At 33.4% G+C, this 23,032-nt stretch overlaps 1 protein-coding gene across 4 annotated transcripts; it reads right to left on the reverse strand.

The window, feature by feature from the left end:
• Positions 1-55: 55 nt before the first annotated feature.
• Positions 56-21,201, reverse strand: LOC123550846 (four-jointed box protein 1-like). 4 transcript variants are annotated; one of them, XM_053540177.1, is made up of 3 exons: positions 20,951-21,201; positions 7,561-11,278; positions 56-3,149 (listed from the first exon to the last, which is right to left on the reverse strand). In XM_053540177.1, the coding sequence occupies exon 2, from the start codon at positions 9,631-9,633 to the stop codon at positions 8,029-8,031; it is 1,605 nt and encodes a 534-aa protein (XP_053396152.1). In that variant the 5' UTR covers positions 9,634-11,278; positions 20,951-21,201; the 3' UTR covers positions 56-3,149; positions 7,561-8,028. The 4 variants fall into 4 exon arrangements, with proteins under 4 accessions (XP_053396152.1, XP_053396153.1, XP_053396154.1 ...); XM_053540178.1 differs by lacking the exon at positions 20,951-21,201 and adding an exon at positions 19,831-20,419; XM_053540179.1 differs by lacking the exon at positions 20,951-21,201 and adding an exon at positions 13,826-14,024.
• Between the last annotated feature and the right edge of the window lie 1,831 nt (positions 21,202-23,032).

Below are 23,032 nucleotides of genomic sequence, written 5' to 3' on the forward strand. Positions count from 1 at the left end.
GGATAAAATAACAAAAAGTCAACCACAGACAGTCTGACTTCAAAATAAAACTGCAAACATTTAATAAAATTTATTAGCTTTTATTTCATTATTTCACATGTAGACATCCATAAAATTGCAGAGGACGATTAAATAACAAATATATTGCACAATCTAAATATTTTATATAAAGATATTCTTTTATATAACTACATACCCGTTGTTCACGCGAGTCCTTATTGTACAATTACGATGATTTATTCCGAAATTTATTTCAATAATTTTCTACTCAGACATATGGTATTTGTTCACCTTTTATGAAGAACAAACATTATTTTTCACCCCGGATAACCCTTACCTTAGTTCAAAAGGGTACATCTAATATAAATAATAACGACCTCATAATTGAGCCGTGCCATGAGAAAACCAACATAGTGCGTTTGCGACCAGCATGGATCAAGACCAGCCAGCGCATCCGCGCAGTCTGGTCAGGATCCATGCTGTTCGCTTTCATAGCCTAATGGAATTAGAGAAACTGTTAGCGAACAGTATGGATCCTGACCAGACTGCGCGGATGCGCAGACTGGTCTGGATCCATGCTGGTCGCAAACGCACTATGTTGGTTTTCTCGTGGCGCGGCTCTTATGTTGATTCATATAATTCCATCAGCAATATGCATGCTTATCTGATCAAAACAAAACCCAGGAGATAGCATGAATTGCGATTTTACTGTCATTATTTATCGTTATCTTACTACCCAAGTGTCTCTTTGTTTGTGTTTGTATGGGCAGTGAGGCACAATACATTTCTATAGATCATTAAAATACATGAGATTGGTACATATAGATTTACTTTTATGCTCATATGTCGGAGAATGATATTTTGACTTTTGAACAAAAAACAATTGATATTTCTAAATGATTTTATACCGAGACAACTTTTACAATGAACAAGTAACAGAGTATGATGATCATTTCTTTGTTTGTTTAATACATATATGTATCAATCTTAAGTCGAAAAATATAAAACTACACAACGCTAAGATATAAAAATTATCCCTTATTCTATACTGTAATATGAACTGACTGTGATATGTGTTGGCTGTGATATGTGTTGACTGTAACGTGTGTTAACTGTGATATCTACTGACTGAATTGACTGTGGTATGTTTTGATTGCACCGACTGTAATATGTATTGACTGTGATATGCACTGATTGTGATATGAATTGACTGTGATGTGTACTGACTGTGATATGAATTGACTGTGATGTGTACTGACTGTGATATGCAGTGGCTGTGATATCATGCACTGACTGTGATATGAATTGACTGTGATGTGTACTGACTGTGATATGCAGTGGCTGTGATATGCATTGACTGTGATATGCATTGACAGTGATATACATTGACTGTGATATGCACTGACTCTGATATTTATTGTCCGTGATATTCATTGACTTGACTGTGATGCTTTTACTGTGATAGTTTTTGGCTGTGATATGCATTGACAGTGATCTACATTGACTGTGATATGCATTGGCCTTTATATTGATACAGTTTGTATTTGTATTGATGAGAAACTATCTTGCAAATTTAAGTAAACAAACGTTAATGATATGTGCAGCTGAACAGTATCCAAGGCCTCCTATCCCAACAAAACTTGGTCCCACTACTACCATCGGTAAGCTCATTACGAAAGAACGAGTCTTTTCTATCAAACGGTCGTAAGTTTGATGCCTATGAGCATTATACTGTTATGACCAATTAGTCTCCTATGTCTTATACATGTGAAGAAGTTGTCACGTTCACACTTGGAGAATAAGTTAGTTCTTGTTGGAAATACAATGCACAATTCCATAGAGATCCTGCTTAAAACTACAAAAGGTAAATCAACAAACAATATTAAATACTTGGTTCAAAATCGAAAACCACTTTATATTCGTGTACTTCAATTAAATACAACAGCTGTTGAAAACGCATGTACAATAAAACACAACGTTATTGTTAAACCATTTATATATTTTTAATTTATTTTCCCTTTTGTCGCACCAACAATTCAAGTGATCAATAAAAATATAAGGTGCTTACTGATGCACGTCAAATGACTGGTTAACCCCGAGGTCAGAATCCAAACAACGCTGCTTTTCTTTGTGTGTACTTTGACAAATTAAACTTACATAAAACTTGAGATTGATCATAATACATAAAATCCCAGACCGTGAATTATAAAAAAAATATTTCCCCGTTTCAAACCGTTTGATCAACTCGGATGCTTAAAATGTTTGTATAATCACAACGTAACGTCTTTATATCGATATGTCATCATTAAACGTTGTTAGCGTAATTCATTTATTTCACCTGCACGTTATTTTTTTTCTTGCAAAGATTGATTATTCAGAAACTATGATGGTTGATAAGGACTTTATGCAAATTATGCGACCTTACACAATGAGGAAATAGAGCTGAAATGGTTAATGGATTACTACGCGGGTTTCATGTACATGTACTAGCCTGCTCGAGCTTCGGTGTCACGTTAAAGAAAAGACGATCAAATTTTCTTGAGAAATGACTTAAAGGGTATACTTATTTCGTTGCCAATTGTTATAAACATACATAAAAGTGAAACTATTTCCTAATAAAACAAACAATGGTACTTCAAGATAAGATGACTCATAACGTAACGACTGTCGTAGATTAGAGTAGACGTCTGCAAAACGACATCTAGGGGTCAAGAACACTTAGAAACAGTGGTTACAAATGCCCGACAAATTAAACGAGCTTAAGCCACTGATTCCTATAAATTACAATCATAATGCATTTTAAAGTACACACATTTAATTAACAACGTGTCTTTAAAATGCAATTTACGGTGCGCTTTCAACTGATCGCATTAATAAACAATGTGTCTATAATGCAAATAGTGTGTACCTTGAGCTAAACGCCCATAAATCTATTTCAAACAGTTATTTCTTTATAACCAAATGCTACAAATTTAAATACAGTTCACGCCATTACGTGTGTTTCGAAATTGCACCATAAAATGTCCGTTTACGTAAAAATGCCCTGAATTTTGAACTTCCGCACTTCTTTCAAGCTTCTAAAAGTTTGGTATTCTCCGTCATCAAAGACATTCGCTCATCCTAGAGTGACATGCTTTCTTCACAATGTTCTGCAAAAGAAAATGAAATAATAATGATAATAACGGTTATAATAACAACGACAGAAAGGGTAGCTCATTATCCGGGTTGTTTCTAGAAGAAGATGTAAAGACAAATACGCATGTTGCTTTTGGGCTTTTGCACTTCATCTATTAAAAATGTCATTAATTTCATAAAACTCCTGGGGATCTGAGAAGTAATTTTTGTCACCTAACCTTTGACAACTATTTTATGTTAAAGGTGTTCCATTTTGTCTGTATAATTTATTTTCTCAGTTTCTGTATTTCTTCTAATATTTTTATAAAATTTAGTATACATGTTTTCGTCATCAAATATGAAATGACCGCTTCATTTTCAGATGGCACGTGTTCCTTAAAATTATCAAACAACGAAAACGCCGAACATACTCTCTTGGAAGCATTTTGACAACTTTATTTATCAGGCATTCAACTAACGCCAAAATTATGACAAAACAGAACTATAAAAATATGTTTCTAGTTAGCTTAGTGATAGACAGACATAATTTTCTGTACTAAACAACTTGATAAACTCTTCGCGACCAATTTATGTATAATTTCTATAACAATTTATCATTTTTTGATTTTTGTATCATTTGTCAAACAATTTTAGAAATAAGATGATGAAATTGCAATATTTTGTCTAGTTAACAAGTAATTAATTAGTACCTAGCAATGAATTAGCATATTGTGTCTCAATTAAGTCTCAAATGCAGGTTCTTTTTTATGTCTGGTAAAATAATGACAATTATGGATATTCCGACAAAACAATAAAACATGATTATGCTATAAATATATGGATTCAACGGCGAATGTTTTTCTTGGTTCAAACTGATCAAAAACATCCAAATGTTGTGTACGTAACCTGTTACATGTTCATTAATTTTCAGCGAATGTAAATTTTATATTTGAGCCGCGCCATGAGAAAACCAACATTGTGCGTTTGCGACCAGCATGGATCCAGGCCAGTCTGGTCAGGATCCATGCTGTTCGCTAATGGTTTCTCTAATTGCAATAGTATTTGAAAGCGAACAGCATGGATCCTGGTCTGGATCCATGCTGGTCGCAAACGCACTATGTTGGTTTTCTCATGGTGCGGCTCATTTCATATCTCCGTACATATAAATTTTAATTCAGTGGAAGCATTTACTTCAGCAAATTCATGGTTCTTTAACTTGTATTTCAAAAAAAAAGTGTGACTTATACTTCAGTAATTGTATTAAACTTCTATATAAGTTCTATGTTAGTAAATGTATACCATTTTTATTTCAGTAATCATATACATGTACTATACATATTTCAATCATTGTATACAATTTATATTTCAGTATAAGTAATTAAGTATACGACTTATGATTTTCCGGTAAATATATACGATTTATATTTCGACTCATACGATGACTTCGGTCTACATTTCAGTAAATATTTCAAAAAATGTTTATTAGTATACTTCAGTGCATTAATACACATCTACGAATACAGACCGCACAAAATAAACTTAAGTTTGGCCTGTCATCTTCTCAACCTAGGTGTATAAATCTTGTAGAAAGACTTGTTTTATGAAAGGTCTATTAACCTCACTTATCTGTTTTTGCGCATATGTCAGTCACCTTTAATCAACGTGTCGGACAGAATTGACAGTCAGATTTGTCATTCATTGAGCAGAAAAAGAAGTGACCAGACAATAAATAGATGAGAAGACAATACGATGACTGGCCATGCAATACGTGTATACGAATATAGAATATATAGAGAGAAGAACATACCTAGTAGGTAAATAATCAACTTATTTTTTTTTGTGACCAGGAAGTTTTCTTCATAAAATTGAGCTTTATATCCCATAGGGTTGAAATTTACTTTGCTGCAGAGTATCAAAATTTTAAACACCTTAAAGTAAAAAGTTGCCAGTTAGATCAAAAACTCATCTCCTTTTTGAAGTCAACTATATAATTCGATGAAAAAAATCACCATGCTCTGACAGTGTTGAAATCTTTTCTAAACAGACAAAAGTTTCTACTTTACTAAAAATATTCATAAGGTTTAGATAAACAGCACGAGTAAGATTGAAAACAAGAACATGTCTGACCACAACGGCATTCAATCATCCTTCATCATTCATGTAATATGCAGCCGACAACTGGTCTTTTATTATGCACATACTTTTACATACAATATTTCTCATGTTTTACTGTTGTTTTTTTTTTTTTTTTTTTTTTTTGAAATTTAATTCTTACTTGTCGTTTTAGTCCCGAATGTATCTAAGTTTGTATGACCGTGTAAATGCACCCTCTCTCTCTCCCCTCCCCCCCCCCCCCCCAACCGCCCGACTCTCCCTCTCTCTCTCTCTCTCTCATGTCCATTAAGTGTCACATTTTGATTTAGCTACTACCCCTTACTCTGACAGTACCTGTTTCCTACCCATTTTAGTACCATTAAATTAGGAATGTTTTGCCATTCTAAAAATTTCCATATGATTCTCATCTTTCCCGTCCAAACGATAGACTTTCTCATATTACTCATCTATCATATCTCATTTTTTTAAAAAAGGTTGTCCAGATGAATAATCACTATAGCCTTTAACAATTAAACTCAATTAAGAATGAAAGAAATTATTTTACATTAAAATGATATTAAGACCTTTTTCCCGCTTTTTATACGCTAGTATAGTGGATTTTCTTTCCAGTTTAGTTTATCATTTTACATTACCACATACCCAAAACTTTTGGCCTTGGATTTATAGGGTAATAAACAAAAATACATTTATTTTATGTATTTTCCGAGGAAAGAAAATCATTTTTGCAAGGGAAAAATATTAATTAATACTTGACAACAATACGTTCTAAGGTCTCTGACTCTTTAATGGTTCCCAATACTGACGCGAAAACATTATTTTTCGCTGATAAATTGATTCTAACCCAGATATGATTTTTGTATAGCACATTATATTTTATTTCTGCAAACAATGAATACTCGGCCCAGTACTTTATAAAATGAAAGGATGTTTTCGTTTGGTACATGTAAATGCGATGAGATTTACGTGCTATTTTTTCCTAAAATGATGTATGTGGATATTATTGTATATATTGGATATAATGTATTTCTTAAAATGTACTTTAATCATGTTATATTATATTAAAGTGTATGTTGGAAGGCGAAGTGTAGGCCCATTCGGCCGGGCATTTTAATATTGTATATCTTGCACTGTCGCGTCTTCCTGTTATAGCATAACGTACATGTCACTGTAATGAAAAAGTTTCCATGTTTGACTCGCTGGCTGGTTGCTTCCTTATAATTTCTAATATTACCCTACAATATCGATTATATAGTAATCTTTATTATTACAATGTATCAAATATTGAAGTCTGATTTCCGGAATAGAGAAGAATCAGCTCCTTGAACAAAGCAGTGATCTTTCTTAAACCGACATAGGCTGTGATGCACTATTTTAATGCTTACTTTTGTGAATACTTTACAAACACTGTATCCATTTGTACTTTTAAAAAATGGAAAATATTCTCCATTTTTTTTCAACACAAATATATTAAATTGATCAGATATCTTGTTTTTATTGTACAAAGGCTAGAGCCGATTTCTTTGCCATTGTTGCTGCTTTTAACACAACACTGTTAATTTCTTTATTGAATTTGCACGAAAAGGAGATCCAATTCCATTAGACATAGCTTCAAGGTATGTTTCAAGTATAATAACATTATCTTTTCACACAGAATTGCTATAGAGTTTTTTTTTCTTGCTAAGAAGAAACATATAACAGAAAACTGCCCTGCATTTTAGTTTATACTAATTTATTTTAGCTCGATTGTGGTGAAAGCTTAAAGCCTATTTGAACCACTCTCGAGTCCGCTTCCTGGAAAAACCAGTACTGGTGTCATATGAGAAGTCATGGTCGTGACCGCAGTGGGGCTCGAATCCACGACCCCCGGTTTGAGCGGCCGCCACCTTAAGCCATATTCAGTGGTTCTCCAAGACTGGAAATCAGACAGTAGTCAGTTTAGATACCAAATACTCCGTTTTTCGTTATTGTGTTTCAGATTCAATTCATTATTTTCAGAAAGCTTAAACTAAACAAAATATTTTGAAATTGTCATTACAGGTTTTAATGCTAATAAAGTTATATCATATAAGATGTCGAAGATTTTTTATCGAACCATGCACGTATAAAAAACTGAAAATATTTTGTTTACTCTCAAGGCAGAAGATGAATGAATGAACGTACATCAGAGGCTTTTTGTTCTTATCCTTGCATTGGGTATGAAAAAATGATTACTTTAAAATACTGAATTGCCAATTCGCTCCATTTTCATTTTGAGCAATTTGATAACAGATCACAGATACAGACAGTTGTGGCTGTAAACCACAACATACTTGTCAATCTTTTCTTACTCACCTCTAATTTGTCTTCAATTTTTTCTTTACATCTTGGACCAACGCCTGATCGTGATGAACAGCTCTTTTACTTGTTGAAAGATGAGTTTCTATTGTCATCAAGTTTTCTGCTTGGCTGGACGTTTCATATCCTTTGATTAGATATTCCGTCTTTGATGTTCGATGCGTTGCCATGACACTGTCGTTTTCTTCATCATATCAATGAAATTGCAACGTTTTTCAATATAAAATGTTATTATTTGAAGATTTATCTTCTCTTTCATTTGCATACGATTATCAATACATTTTATTTTGTATTGCTATGACGCAAATTTATATCTGTATTTGATAAGTATATCAGATTGTATCTTTTAGATACAAAGTTATTCAACGGGAAAGTGTCTGAACTGAGTAAATGACTGCGATCATTTTATGAGGGGGAAAATGACATGACTTTTTTTCATCATTGTATATAACCGTATGTTTTATTTCAACTTATATGTCGACATAGCTGCATATGTTTATAAACATCATTAATTCGTGATTGTAACATTTGCATATTTTTGGCGTGCATCCTTGGTAAATGTCCGTGCAACTGTTCGCTGTCTTCGTATAACTGCTGTACCCTGAGACCTGCATCACCTTTAGCATAAAGTGTCTCTATTGCTTGTGCAGTTGACGGACGGAAAATACAGACTTTATCCAAGAGAGCCTTGTGATATTCGCCGTACGTTTCTAAGAGCCTATATCCATGAAAAAGTCCTGACTCGTTGTCAACAAAAACAAACTGACCGGTTCGCTTCGACTTTTCAAGATTATGTATAGGCTTTTCTAACATTTTATGGTTCCATTTTAAATTAAATACGTTATTAACTACCCTATCTAAATTGGCCGATATATAATCAAATATAATTAAATCCGTCCATTGCACTAAATCACATAGATCGCCATCGGCCATGTCATATAACTGGTAATTTTCTTGGTGTAACTTTCTTTTCATGTCTTTCATTTGATCTGGCATATAAACGGGCTCTAGGGATTCAATCCATTTAGTCACGATTATGGGCTTGTTTTCTGACCATTTGGCCGCAATAATGTCTTCCCCAACATCCCGCCATTGTCGTGAATTCTCAACTTTATGTAAAGTAGTGGGCGGGGTATAGTGCATACCGAGAAGATTACTGAGGTAGTATGAATAGATTTCTCCTTGCAGTTGATCCGTGTTCATTCTGTATCTTACGCAAGCTCTCGTAGAATCGTTGAATGTTATTAGTCTATTCTGCATGCTTCCGCAACCAGCTTCAACTTTGACAATGTCAAAATTTTCCACCTTTCTTTTCCAAGCAACTTGTTCTTCCTTTCGAAAACCTTGAGGACATTTATCAACTATCACAGATGGCCACAATATACCAGACATACTGGTTTTGCTAGTACTCGGTACTTTATCACCCAGGATCCAATTTAGGTTAGTGTGTGTACTTTGGGATTGCTCTGATTTTATCACAGTGTTATTGTTATATTTATCTCCGCCATCTTTATTTATTTCACGCCCTTTGACAACTGGTCGTCTATTGTTGCCTGGCAAAATATTTTTCCTTGTTAACAGATTAGCTGATAGGTTTGCAAGTTTCTGTTGAATTTGTTCTAACTTGCCGGCTCGTAAATCCTCTGGAAGACGATTTATTACAGATTTCGCAGATTTAATGCGATCTGTACTTAAATCCCGTTCTAATCCGTTTAATTTTATACCTTCATTGAAATCGTGTAGGTCTACCAGACTTGCTTGATTAGTGTTTTTATTCAACTGATCCAGCTGAATAGCTTCTGAGCCGATTGCACCGGCTGCTTTTACATGTTCTCGGCTCCGTGAATGAAATTGAACGTATTCAACGACATTCAGGTCTTTATCATAACTTTTTGGAGTGTACTTTTCGTTAAGTTCGCTTTCAGTTAAAACTAGGTCATTTAATTCACTGGTATTTTGGTTGACTTTACTCATGCTCGATTCCGCTGGAAACATCGTCACTGGCATGTGGATTTGGAAACCCATAATAAAACACAAAGTGAATAAATAACGAAACCTTCTCTCCATCATTTTCTTTCCTTCTTTCCTGCTTTCCACGAAAAAACGAAGATTTAATCCTAAGATATCCTAGTCCAGTAGAAATTCCGCAGCTTATTTCACAATATTTTCTACTCTAACACTTTTGATATTCTGTTGAAAAGTTCCCCTCTCGTTACGTTCCTCGATTCTTAGATGCGAAGTTATAATTGGATCATGGACATTTAATTAATTTCTTCTTCTTTTGCCCTTGCTGGTACAATAACCATCAAGTCGATTTATTAATTTCTTCTTTTCACAATTTATTTCTATTAAGAATTATTGTCACCGATTTCTATACAAAAAAGTTCACCTTGGGATGAATTATGGCGATTCTATTCAAACGTGACTGAGTCTATTCGATATAGCATACTCTTCAGAGGCGCCGTGTACTAGTGACATTGATTGGCAAAATGGATAGAGGCGTATCCCCTTTTACTTCAATGCCGTCTGTAAGCACTTACCGGGCACTTGAAATTTGTTGCTTTGTAATGAAATTGCAATAGCTATTCGCCTAATACTCAAATTTATGTTTTGCGATCTCTTTAACTGTCATAAGGTATTGAAAATATCCAACGATTACGTCAATTTGCTCCGAGAATAAACTCTGTATTTAATTAAAGATCCGTACGTTTCAGTGCTGAATACCACCGATCGGAACTGTCAACAGATACTGAGATATTTCATTCAATGTTTTCTAAAAAGTGTCTTTAAGAATTAGCGTGTAACTCTGGTGAAACTCTACTTTTACGTAAATGCGCTCCAAGCGTCATATGCATACAACATTTCTTAACCACAGACTGAGTTTCGTCCAACTGAACCCCAGAATTATTGAACACTCCAAAATTCCAATTTCTTCCGCAATAATTCAGCCTCTCTTGGTTAATCTCCCTGGCTGAATGGTCCCCAGTTGTATTGTTAGGAAAATGTTTCACTCCTTCCTTGTTGATGTCCCTGTATTAATTAAATTATTTCTTATTTAGTGGTGTCAACATAAACTATAGTTATCTCATCGTTGTTTCGTTACAGTTTGCTGATCACACTACCGTGTTAGTTATCATTCTTGTCTTACGAAAATCAACGTCCATTTCATGTAAAATGATCTATTGACATAACCGCGAGACAGTTATTGCATTTTTCGTTTATCACGTATGGGTTTAAAGATTTTATAACACAATAAAAGGATTCTGTTCTACCGTGTCTGCCGATTCAATTATTAACAATTGTTAAAACAGACATAGTTTTTCACTTTGAAATGTTATGTTAAATTTCCACTTTCTATATATTTCCAATTTATTCAGTCAGAATCACTGTTATTAAGGGTTTTAATAACGTCCCCAGCGTCCGTTAATAGAAATTCGTGCTCTCTGCCGGACTGGTCAGTATTTCTCCGGTTTTAATCAAATTGTATGCTGGTAATACATGAACTTGTCACTTTATCCCTCTCTAACACCACTGATATAGGCTGCCAGATCTGTGTCCTTTTAGCTCGCCGGTCATTCAGTGTCGATTCATTGTCGGAGGTGACAGGCGGAAAATTGATGTCTATCTAAGCGACCAGGACAAACATATTCCGAATTTGCGCCTTCCGCTCCGATGAATGCTCAATTCACTCGTTTCACATTCAGTGGTTTTGCATCTGCAATTAGAGAAGAAAATTAAATGTTATTTCAACAATCGAGAATTTCATACTGAAAGCATTTGAAATTCAATTTACTTCTCTATACTTGAATAAACCTGAGTGTGTGTGTGTTTTTTTTTTTTTTTTTTTTTTTTTTGCGTTATAAAATACTGAAGTGCTTTTCGAACACATGTTGAGAAAGAACAACGTCTTTCAAAAACACTTAACATTCCCACGTACAAAACGCGAAGTTTAATTATGTTCAAACGTCTAAAATCAATCCATTAATTAATTAAGCTCGCGTGTTAAGACTAAAATAGTCATAAAACGTACAGTTATTGCCCCTTCTGAAGCGAATGCTCCCTCGGTTTTCAAGTTTTAAAGGAAATAAATTACTTCAGCAGTTGTTTGAGTATCCGCTCTAGTCTTTAAGTAATAAGATCTTTCTAAAGAAGTGGGGATTTATTTATTAATTACATGTATGGATTTTCCTTTCACGAAAATTAATGAGATTTTCGACTTTGTAGAATTGGATTAATAGAAATTTTTACAACTTGCCAAATGTTAACTGATTTATTGTAAGAACTAAACCAGATTATCGAATTTGGTGTTGAACAAGAACGATGTTGTAAAAAAATGTCAAGTAACGTTTAAGTACTAAAATGAAAAAATATAAATCACTAGAATAGAAAATTGTAAAAGCAAACACACACAAACATTTAGACAATTTACAGTTTGTAAAATATGTATCAAGTACAATATTGGTTTTAAAATTTCTACCATTGTTTTATATAAACCTAAATCTGATGTCTTTGAACAACGAAAAAAATAATTTACATTCTTGTTGGTTTAATCCATCTTTGTGACCGGCACAATCTCTTATATGCCTCGGCAAATTTAACACTTTTCCTACAGTCAAAGGTGTTTGTATTAAAATTCCGTTCATTCAAATATTTTAATAAAAATTTTGACACTTTTTTCATTTTAAAAGAAATATTTTCACCGAAAAGAAAACTCTATAAAGTAATGTCTTACCACACAGTAATTTTATGACAGTTCCAGATTTTGAAATGACTTTATCAAGTAGAAATGCGTTACAATTTATCTTTCACTTAAAATGATCTTCTCACACAAAGACAACGTTTATACTTTGACACATGAAACAAAAAATCGTCTTATATGCACGTGTATGATAAAAAATGCTCAAATTTAGTGAATCCTTTTACCGTGAATAAGGAAGTCGTTAATTAATCGATGACAATTTATTAAAATTTTGACACTTAATTATTGTTTAAATGAAAAGTGTCAAAACATTCGTTAAATGTCACATGTTTCCGTTGTCCCTCAATAATAAGTATTAATTATTTATTGGTTCATCAATAACAGATGTATTTATTAAAAGGGTTAATAAGACAGAATAGAACAAGATAATATTTGACATACATGTACAAAGGTTTTATTACCTCAGAATCGATGACGACGACGACAACAACAACAACAATAAGAGACACTTAAATTATATCAGATGGTATAGGTAATAATCTACTGTAGTAGATAATATCATTACTGAATGGTTTTAACTATATGCCCGAAGTCGGAATGACCGAGGGCTTATGAATTTGGCTATTGGCCGGCAAGTCATTCAGTAAGTGTTTTATAACATGACATTTCAAAGTTTCTCATGTGTGTTTTCTTTAATTAATGCAGCAGACCTATGTTGGAAAACGATCAGTCAATAGCACTAACTATGGAATATAATTTATATAAGGAGTTTGTAATAATGAAATATTAAAGTATAAGCATCAAATGAAAACATAAATACTTAATTGATTTATCGAAAGTATCCAATCAGTATAATTTTATCAATTTATTACCCTCCCAAAATAGAGAATTCTAAAATTTCACTAGGTGGTATATTCTGACGTGACGGCTGACATTGTAGGATATTTATGTCAAAAATTATAGCATACATACTTCTATTATCTTAATATATTATTTTGTTCTGCGTTAAACATTGTAAAAAAATGTTAAAAAATGGAATAACTTGACTTTAACTTGATTTGGCTTGCAACTGTCAAGATAATTTTGCGATATAACATAATTTGAAAGAAAGGTTGTCAAAATAATATCATCTAAGCATCGTTGCTTGCAGAAAGATTTGATAAATATTAACGATTTTGAACGATATGACGAAACCTTCAGTCAATCATTGTTTGTGATAGACAAACAACGATGGTAAACTGAATTTCTTTGACTGTAGCAGATATATTTTCAGATTAAATAATATCCACGGAAGCCTACAAACTCTAGTATTGTAAGGCATGAAATTTAAAAAAAAAGTAATACAAAAACATTAAATTTCTTTCACAATTTGACTTTCATTTTCTTACCTAGTTTCTTGCAATGACTTTATTTAATGACTTTAAATATCTGAAATATTTTAAAGTAATGATAAAAATCATACCTGCTTGAAAAAGAACTTGTTTCTATTTCACCGTCTTCAAAAAATAAAACAAACTTCTCCAGAAGTTATACACATATGTAAAATTGCTATATCATGATTACCATGTAATTGCAGTCTGTCTTTTATATTCCACCCAAAGTCTTAACCATAAAACACTTCGACATGTTTAATTGAAAATTCCATTTTGAGCTCTTTATATAATAAATCAGTCCTGTGTCGGTTTATCCAGTGTAGTTATTCAAACAGAAAATAGTTCGGTAGTGAAGTCGAGTCTATCATATGAAATATTTGCTTTATAAGCAATTGAACAAAATTGTCACAATTTATATAAATCTTGTAATAACATATTACTGATTAAAGACTCTGTTTACCCAATAGGGTCAGAGGATTAGTTACTTTGGGTGGGAAAATCTGATAATATTAGGAAGCTACATTCAGAAGATCCAAACAATGTTTTTGACTATTTGATTGTCTATGTGTAACAATAGGAATTGTATCTATTTAATCATTTTTATCAGATTTTCAGGCCCAATGGTTGAAATGTGATACTTTATGCGAATAACTGTGCTTTAAACATTATTGTCATTACACTGGATAAAAATCTAGGATCTAGTTTTTTTGTCAGCTGATATACCTGCAGTATTTGTGGCGAAATAGTTTTACATTTTAGCTAAATGCAATCAAAAATTATAATCAAACTACTGTATGAACACAATTTGTGTTTTATACCTTTTGTTCATTAAAAATCAGGTATCATTTATCATAATGTGCATGTACAAATGTTTTGTGTGTGTTTTTTTTAGTTCACATCTTTTCAATAGTATTTGCAGAACTTTGTGTCACTGATTTTTTACCAGTACTAGCTTGTTCTCTGCAAGTTACTGACAACTCTGCCAGTACTAGTTTGTCCTCTGCCAGTAACTAGTACTAGTTTAACCTCTGCAACTTATCGGTACTAATTTGTTACTGACAACTTCGCGTATGAATCAGCGCAAGAGTAGACGGACGTACATGTAGACGGACGTACATGTCCTTCGTCAAGATTTCATGGAGAACATTCGCCTTAAATCCATTTCAACTTTCATGATTGGACGAAATATTAGCATTATAAGTTAAAAATATGAATGGATTTTTTTCATAGATTACATGTTAAGCTTAATGCAAAATAAGTATTGTTGTAACGTAGCACAGAATTGTTTTATATACACTTATTGGATGACTTGCCGGTGAATAGTCAAAACTATTGCCCAATGTCTGAAGGCCCGACGGCAAATAGTTTTGACTACTGAACGTTTAGCCATTCGGCAAGAACTCCCAACGAAGGCTGTATGGGACTTATTTAGGTAAACAAAATATAAGTAGGCTTGTATTTCAGTAGGGTGAAAAATAGAAAACTGAAAGACATATCCTGCGCATCTCTGGCACGACAAAACTGACGTTTGATGTCGTCTTTCTCAGCCCATACTCGCGGCTGGTTTAGGTGAGACGATAGTTCTTTTCTGTGACTATGGTTTGATGTATAAATACAGTAAAAACAGATGAAAACAACAGATGAAAACAAAGCTTTAGATATGCCACTTTGTAAGTTATGCAAAAATTGCGCTGAATGGTATGCCGCTAGGCAATAGAATTGAAACTAGTCTATCTAAAGTTGTCGCATAATTAATTCGACCCCTAAAGACAATATGCTAACTAGAGATGACATTGTGTCGTCATTAGATAGACACCTGCAGGACATGTACAATACCCCTATCTCTACAGCTGATCTAATCAGAAATATCGCCAAAACAAATCATCATTTGTAATGTATTTACATTAATTATGTACACCTGCAAAGTGATTTGTTTGAATTGTGCAATGAAATCAATATATGGGATGAATACCAGAGATTTACACGACAGAATGCATACGTTGTCAAAGATACACAACAGAGAGGTAATGAGTCACTTGAGTCGCGCCATGAGAAAAGCAACATAGTGCGTTTGCGACCAGCATGGATCCAGACCAGCCTGCGCATCCGCGCAGTCTGGTCAGGATCCATGCTGTTCGCTTTCAAAGCCTATTGCATTTAGAGAAACCGTTAGCGTACAGCATGGGTCCTGACCAGACTGCGCGGATGCACAGGTTGGTCTGGATCCATGCTGGTCGCAAATGCACTATGTTGGTTTTCTCATGGCGCGGCTCATTTATCCTGACAAATTGCAAACATAGACATTGATCAAAATCTCAACAGAGGCCGTGTATCGGCGGACATTTTCATTTAAAGTTTATCAGTTCTATTTTCACGTCTTTAAATACAGTCAGTATTTTGATTAACATTTTTTTCACCTAAAGGCTACGCTTATATAATAGAATTTGCCATAAAATTGGCATATGAACAGAGTTAAAGACGAAACAGAAGTATATCTTGTTGAAATGATCTCTTTTATTAAAACTTTGTCAACGCTGTAAATGCTTCCTGAAACGTTTCCTGAAACTGAGGATAAGCTGTCTAATACGACCATTACTCCATGGCACGTGCTCGAATCTCAGTCTTTCAGTCTTAGTGAATTATATCCATTTTAGCTGAAAGAGCTCGACATTCAAATGAACCAATAACTTTTTTTCCCCAATTCTAACAGTACCCTTTTCAATATTCAACATGCAATTATTTTACTCTGTATTTTATAACGGATTAATCTAAACAGTATTGCAATATATATATTGGTTATAAAAGGGGTTCAAAGACAGGCCATAAGATGCATTACAATGTATCCATCCCCTAACATTATTTTTGGAAATCCCGTTTTATGCATATATCTTAGATTCTATATTGAAGAAAAATGTGTGACATCTAAAAGCACTATAGTATATATTCATAATATTTAGCGAGTATGTTTTTATTTAATTTGCCAAAACAGAAGATACCAATAAACAGTTGTCTAGAAGCATTATTATACATTTATCCTTTTTTTACTGTGGGCGTACAGGATAAGTTACTTATGTTAAAAAAAACGCCCAAAAGAACATGAATAATTGACCATCCCAGGCGATACTTGTATAAATCTCAAACCTGATACTGCGCCCTATATCAAACTATTTTTGATTCACCATGTGTCAATGTTTTGGTTCGATCACATATTGTATTTTCCAATCCCAGTTTAAGATTATCATTTAGATACCATCTTTATAATAGCGATTTTCGCCTAAAGCTACAATTAAATGTTACTATCTACCATATAAAATAGTATTTACATTTCATTATCCCGGGACATCGTAAAGGGAAAATTGATAAAATGGAAAAGTTACGGTCACCGTGTACGGTATGCCAACGCACTCCGACATAGGTGTTTTCTGTCATATTAAGTGTTGCGCAAATGATATATGCAAAATCAGTCTTAAAACAGTCTTTCGAACTTTGCTCAGCAGCTTGGCAAATAAGGAACCGCGTTCGTGCGTACGCAATAGTCTTTGGGTACGCACGCGACACTATCGGCGTGCGTAAAAGATCACGCCTGCACCAAATACGTTCAGTATTACTTTTTAGCATGAAAATGGCGCGCGCGGTTCCTTCAGCAATATTCAAGCTTTCGTTACAATCGACATATTCTTGATTATTGTACACCCGTGATTTTGGTCTCTAGGTGTTGTATAATGCCCCGACCTAGTAAACATCACATTAAACAACACAATATTTACACTGTAAAATAAATAGCACCGTGTGGCGGGTCATATCAGGCCCTATCTGAACTAATGCCTGATAGGGACCTTAGAAACCTAGGCGCCTCTACAGATCTCTAAATATTTTATCTTATGCATATAAATGGAAGAAATACATGAAACAGTCTAAAAGCAGACAACAACGATTAATCAGAATCAGAGGAGCATATGGAACGCTCAAACAGACTAAAGCAATTTTATCAGGATGAAAGCGGCCTATGTCAAACCCGCCTGACAGTTCAGAATTTTATCTTCTCAGGTTCGGTACCCGATTACAAGTGGAATAAAAAGGGTGCAAATGTCTTTGTCAGTAGATTTTTTTTTGTTTTTTGTAAATGATATTCAATAGTAATATATTTCTAAATCAAACGAATATCATAAATGTTTCACACACTTGAAAAACCTACGATTTTTTTTTTTTCACATGTCTAAGAGCCAATTTTTTCTGCTTTTTGCTTTTGCAAATAAAATCAGATCCATACACAAAGGATTAGTGTATATATAAACAGTGTCGTGCATTATCAAGTTGTTGTCATAACTTCACATGCATGTGCAATATTTATGCAGTGGTTTAAAATAACCCTTGATGTTCCCATACTCTCATCTTATAATACGATTTAAATTTAGAGAAGAATCTTGTTCAAATTTAAAATCTGAAGAAAAAACTTAAATGAGTGGTTTAATAAGTGAAAAGTTGTAAAAATCACTCTTAATTCTGTAATAACAAGGGAGAAAAAATCTTTGGTCTCACATAAAGTTGAAAAAAAAAACTCCGTCTGATTAGACATATCACTTCAAAGGTGGGTAAACACGACGATTTGAATCAATTTAAGGATGATCAGAGGAAAAGTGGATACGTTTTAAATCCTAATTATTGATATATCACCTATCTTAATCAAATAAAATGGTAAAAACAGACAAGTACCTTGTCTAAATATAGTTAAAATTTAGTTGAAATATTGTTGTGAAAGGGAAAAGTCCTTTTCTTGCTTTTTATTCTGGGTAATAAATAAAATTTTAGTTTACCATAAATGGCAGAATTTTAAATTTAAATTATTTATTTTAATCTCTATGCGAGCAACTGAAATAAATATTGTTTTATAAAGTCAATAGTAACATGTCGGAAGTCATTTTTTTCATTGATATTTAAGATGAGGCGTCAGATCTTTAAAGAGAAATATGCAACATTTGACAATTTACCTGTTTAAAAGGAAACACATAAACTGGCGAAAAATGCATGAAAATTGGACTTCAAACTAAAAAGGTTTGGGAATTTAAATATAATCAATTTAGGACACACACCAGTAAATATTATTCCATATATATTCTATATAAAACTGACATTTTTAAATGAAGAGCTACCAAACATAGTTAGACCTATTTTAGAGAACAAATCCTTACCTCATTTTAAAGAGTTTTGATAAAACTGATATAAAATAAAGAGAAAAGTAGGGGTCATCTATCTTCTTAGAGATATTTCTCTTGTCACATTTGCTTACTGTAAAATCACACCAAAATCACACTGCTGTGGAAGTAATACTCGTACTAAACTTGAGGTTCACTTCACCAAATACAACATCCTCTCCCATTCTTTCTACCAAAATGTCAAAAATACATCCACAATGAAATTGAAACAGAAACCAGCTTTAATTTAGACCTCTGTGGTCATGCCAAGTGAAAAATTAGTGTTCAAAAACCTGTCCGCCATTACGCGACTAGACCAGATGGCTCCCATGCTGCTTCCTTTTCTATAGTTAGGCCTATAAATGCAATGGTAGCCATTTTGGGCAAAGTGATGACACCATTCTTACCTTACATAGGTATTACCAAAAATGGTATTTATGGCAAAATTATGTTCAATACAATTTAACATGGACACAGATTTAAGGTATACACTTTTACACACAAACTAAGGTTCAGATTATATTATGAATGTGCAACAACACATTATTCTCTTAGCAATTTTTCACTTATTTACCTTATTTACCGTATATTGTTATGCCCATGTAAGGAAAGATTGATGACATCACTTTGCCCAAAATGGCTGCCGTTTCATTACATAGATGGTATTCAAATGGCAATATCTTTTTTGTTTGTTGTTTCATTTTCATACTCTTTTTCATCAATGTTTATGTTTCACCTAGTTCTTTATGCACATTACCCGACGGATTTGCGTATAAAGTTGATAGAGAGATAGAGAGGACAGTTTTACGTAGTTCTGATCCAACATCAACAAAACAATATATATGTGGATACAAAAATGACAAAATCATATACATATTTTGTATTATATTTTCTGCATATATAATATATATATAAAACAAAATTCCAGATACTAAATATATCTACAGATAACAAAAAAAAATGACTACAGTAACTACAGATTTAATAAAAAATATAAACTCACATTTTTAAATCTGACGTAAATCCGACACCAAATTAGTATTATCTGAATTCCGATAGAAAAGCAAATGTGAATGTCTATTTTCATTTATATAAATTTTGGTACATTCTTGGCATTCAAAATATTTCATTTTATATTGTCAAATAAAATCTGCCCTGTCCAGTGTTTGGTTGGTGCAGAACACCGAGTTTAACAGAGAAAGTGTCCGAATTTCCATAAACATCCGAATTTCCATAAAATGCCCATAAAAATTTGTCAAGTCCACCTTTAAGAGTCATCACTTAGAAATTTGTGAATAATTCGATATAAAAGCTACAACGCTTGCGTCCATTTACAACATAAAATCTAATTATCTCCATATAATCAGAAAAGAATATGTTAAAAAGCTTGCTTTAATGCGTTCTAAATGAAATTGGATATCTCGGAATAACAGCTATAAAAATGCTTTATTATAATACGCAAAAAGAAATATGTGTGAAATGACGTGAGGCAATTTTTCATTCTGGGACACTTCTATTGTGTATAAATAATTAAAAATTCCTTTCCACCTACTTTTTTTCTCGACTTTTCCACCAGACTACAAAAGTGTTGCTTTAGTCTAGCAAACACGCGAGACCGTACTTTTGGATCATACCCATTTTCCTTAAGCCTTGCGCCTAACAGACAAAATACTTATAACTCCTTTTAGAGGGGATATGTGTACATTTGGGTATTTTAAAAAGCACGATATTTTTTCATGAATTTCAGTGTTTTAATGCCGACACGGATGGAAAAGTCAGTATTTCATTCAGATATATAATTAATATTTTGAAATATATATCAAATAACAATTATAACTGGTTCCATCCGTTTTATTGGAATGCAAATATTACTCAAAATATATTGGATTATCACCACACGAGTCTGAAATTCTATCAATAAAACTCATGTAGTCCATCTTCCCTCTATATATGAAATAATAGGGTTTTTTTACATAGACTCCTGGAGACTTATTGATAGAATTTCAGGCTCCACATAATCTGACTGAAAAAAAAAGAGTTTGACTGGCAACTGACTATGAAACAGAAAAAAACGAGATATAAAAAATACTAGAACCAGCCTGAAAAGAATGAAAACCTCTTACCTCACCATTCTCGCATACCAGAGGTCTACCGTGGTTCCCCGGATGTTCGTCTCGGGATTTTGACGAACATCTGATGGATGAGAATGTTACCTCACAAATTGACAGGAAATATCCATGCAGTCAAAATAAATAAAAAATAAGATGGAGCATTGGATCACTTTACATATCAAATTTTAACCCGAGTAGATTTCTTAAATGCCAAGATTATATGCGGATTGTTGGTTAACTGGGGATATGATAGGAAGATGTTTATCACACTCGAAAGATAAATATTTTACACCGTGGGTGACGTGTTTTTGAATAAAATTTCAATGTAGCAAAGGGGTATCTTTATGTTAATTTATCAAATATTTAATCAACAGGGGTGTAGCAAGTGAGTGAACACGTTTTACAGAAAGTAAATTCTCCCATGAAGAAGTATAATCAATGTGAGTGTAATTTTTGTAGGCGTGAGGACTTTGTGGTAGATTTTTTTTCCAAATGTCGGATATCAGACACTCTTAGAAGTTTTTAGTTAACATAGAACGTCTTTGTTTTTTAGTTAGAAAAAAATGAAGCATGTCCATACTTATCATATAGTAGGACGGAAACCACCACGTCGCATTTCAATGTACTGTTATAAGTAATGACAATTGTAAAGAGAAAACAACATAAAAAACGAGGGTGAGATATATTGACAAAATGTTTTTGTTTTCTCTAAATTTATTGAATGGTTTTTATACCAGTACCCCTGTGTCCTACGCGCAGGTTTCGAGTCCAATGTATGTACAGAAACACAGAGCAACTTTTATATCAAATTTGAATAAATTTACTACCGTAACCCCAGTCAGTCATTCAAACCCAACGAGCCGGACAATGATCTGTGTGTTCGGGTACGGATTTTATTAACTCTAACATAAACTCAGCGTGAACCCGCAAGTTTTATTTGTAAAACGGAAGAAATCTCAAAATGATATGCAACTGGGAAACACGAGGTGAAGTTCAAACTGCCTTGTTTGATAATCGTTTACTTCTTACATCTTCTTATCGCATCTCCTGCTGTAGGTGCCGTTTCAGCCCATTTGTTAGGGTTTTCGGATCGGCCAGAAACATGGACATCAGGGTTTCTTCATAGAGGGTGGTTATAGACCGAAGTGTGAGTTTAAACCCTTGCGAGTAAAGTTAAAAGAACTCAGTTAAGGTTCGTCTATGACGTGATACCAAGCATCCTCATTTTCATTAACTAAACGCGTTAAAAAGGACTGTATTATAAAGTGTTTTTGCAAGTAACATTGTCCAGTGTTAGAAAATAAATCAGATGTACCAGAGGGTACTTTCACTTATAATATTTATGCTATTGTTGTCTTCCTTTCGGAAAACAGTTGTGTGCCAAGAGAAACAATTTCAATATGGCGACTCCTTGTATTGAAGGAGTTGTCTTTCTCTTCAAGCTACGTCAGTAACACACTCCATGCTACATAATTATATACGGACATCTTTTTCAATGATGTGGTGGAAGAACAGTACCAAAAAGGACCAGTAAAATGCAGGGGTTCAAATTGTAAACAGTTAGTAGTTCCTCTGGTCATCACAACATGTCTTTCGGAATGTCCGAGGTATAACGGCATATTTTGTTTACATGGCTTGATTGAGAATGGAAAGGACCATGCCCCGTGTTCACAAAACATTTTCAGTCTCAGATGAGTTTGATAAAGAAACTTTACTTGTCATTTATATCTAAGTAGCATGTTTAAAATTAGATTTTAAGTTAATAACTATTTTCAAGTGACTAATTAGTACTGATGGTCAGTCTCATTTGGAATTTAACCATGAAGTTTTAGTAGAACTGATATTAAAATTTCAAACTCAAACTCAGCTGAGACCGAAAAATGTTTTGTGAACACGGGGCCAGACCTACAAGCATTTAGAAAACCATGCTTCAAAATAACTTGAAGACGAAATAGTTTGTGTAATTTATTGGCCTTAATGAAGCAAATAAACCTAAATCTTTCTTTGTATTAAACAGGCTGGTAACATTGCCCGATCGGGCTTATGACACAAAAAGTAATATTTCTTGACAAATAATGAAGATATTTCTTTCAA

This window comes from Mercenaria mercenaria, chromosome 4, assembly GCF_021730395.1.
Source record: "Mercenaria mercenaria strain notata chromosome 4, MADL_Memer_1, whole genome shotgun sequence".
NCBI lineage: Eukaryota > Metazoa > Mollusca > Bivalvia > Venerida > Veneridae > Mercenaria > Mercenaria mercenaria.

Excerpts from the sequence above, each read along its gene's own strand:
- LOC123550846 (XM_053540177.1), bottom strand. The coding sequence starts at position 9,633 with ATGATGGAGAGAAGGTTTCGTTATTTATTCACTTTGTGTTTTATTATG.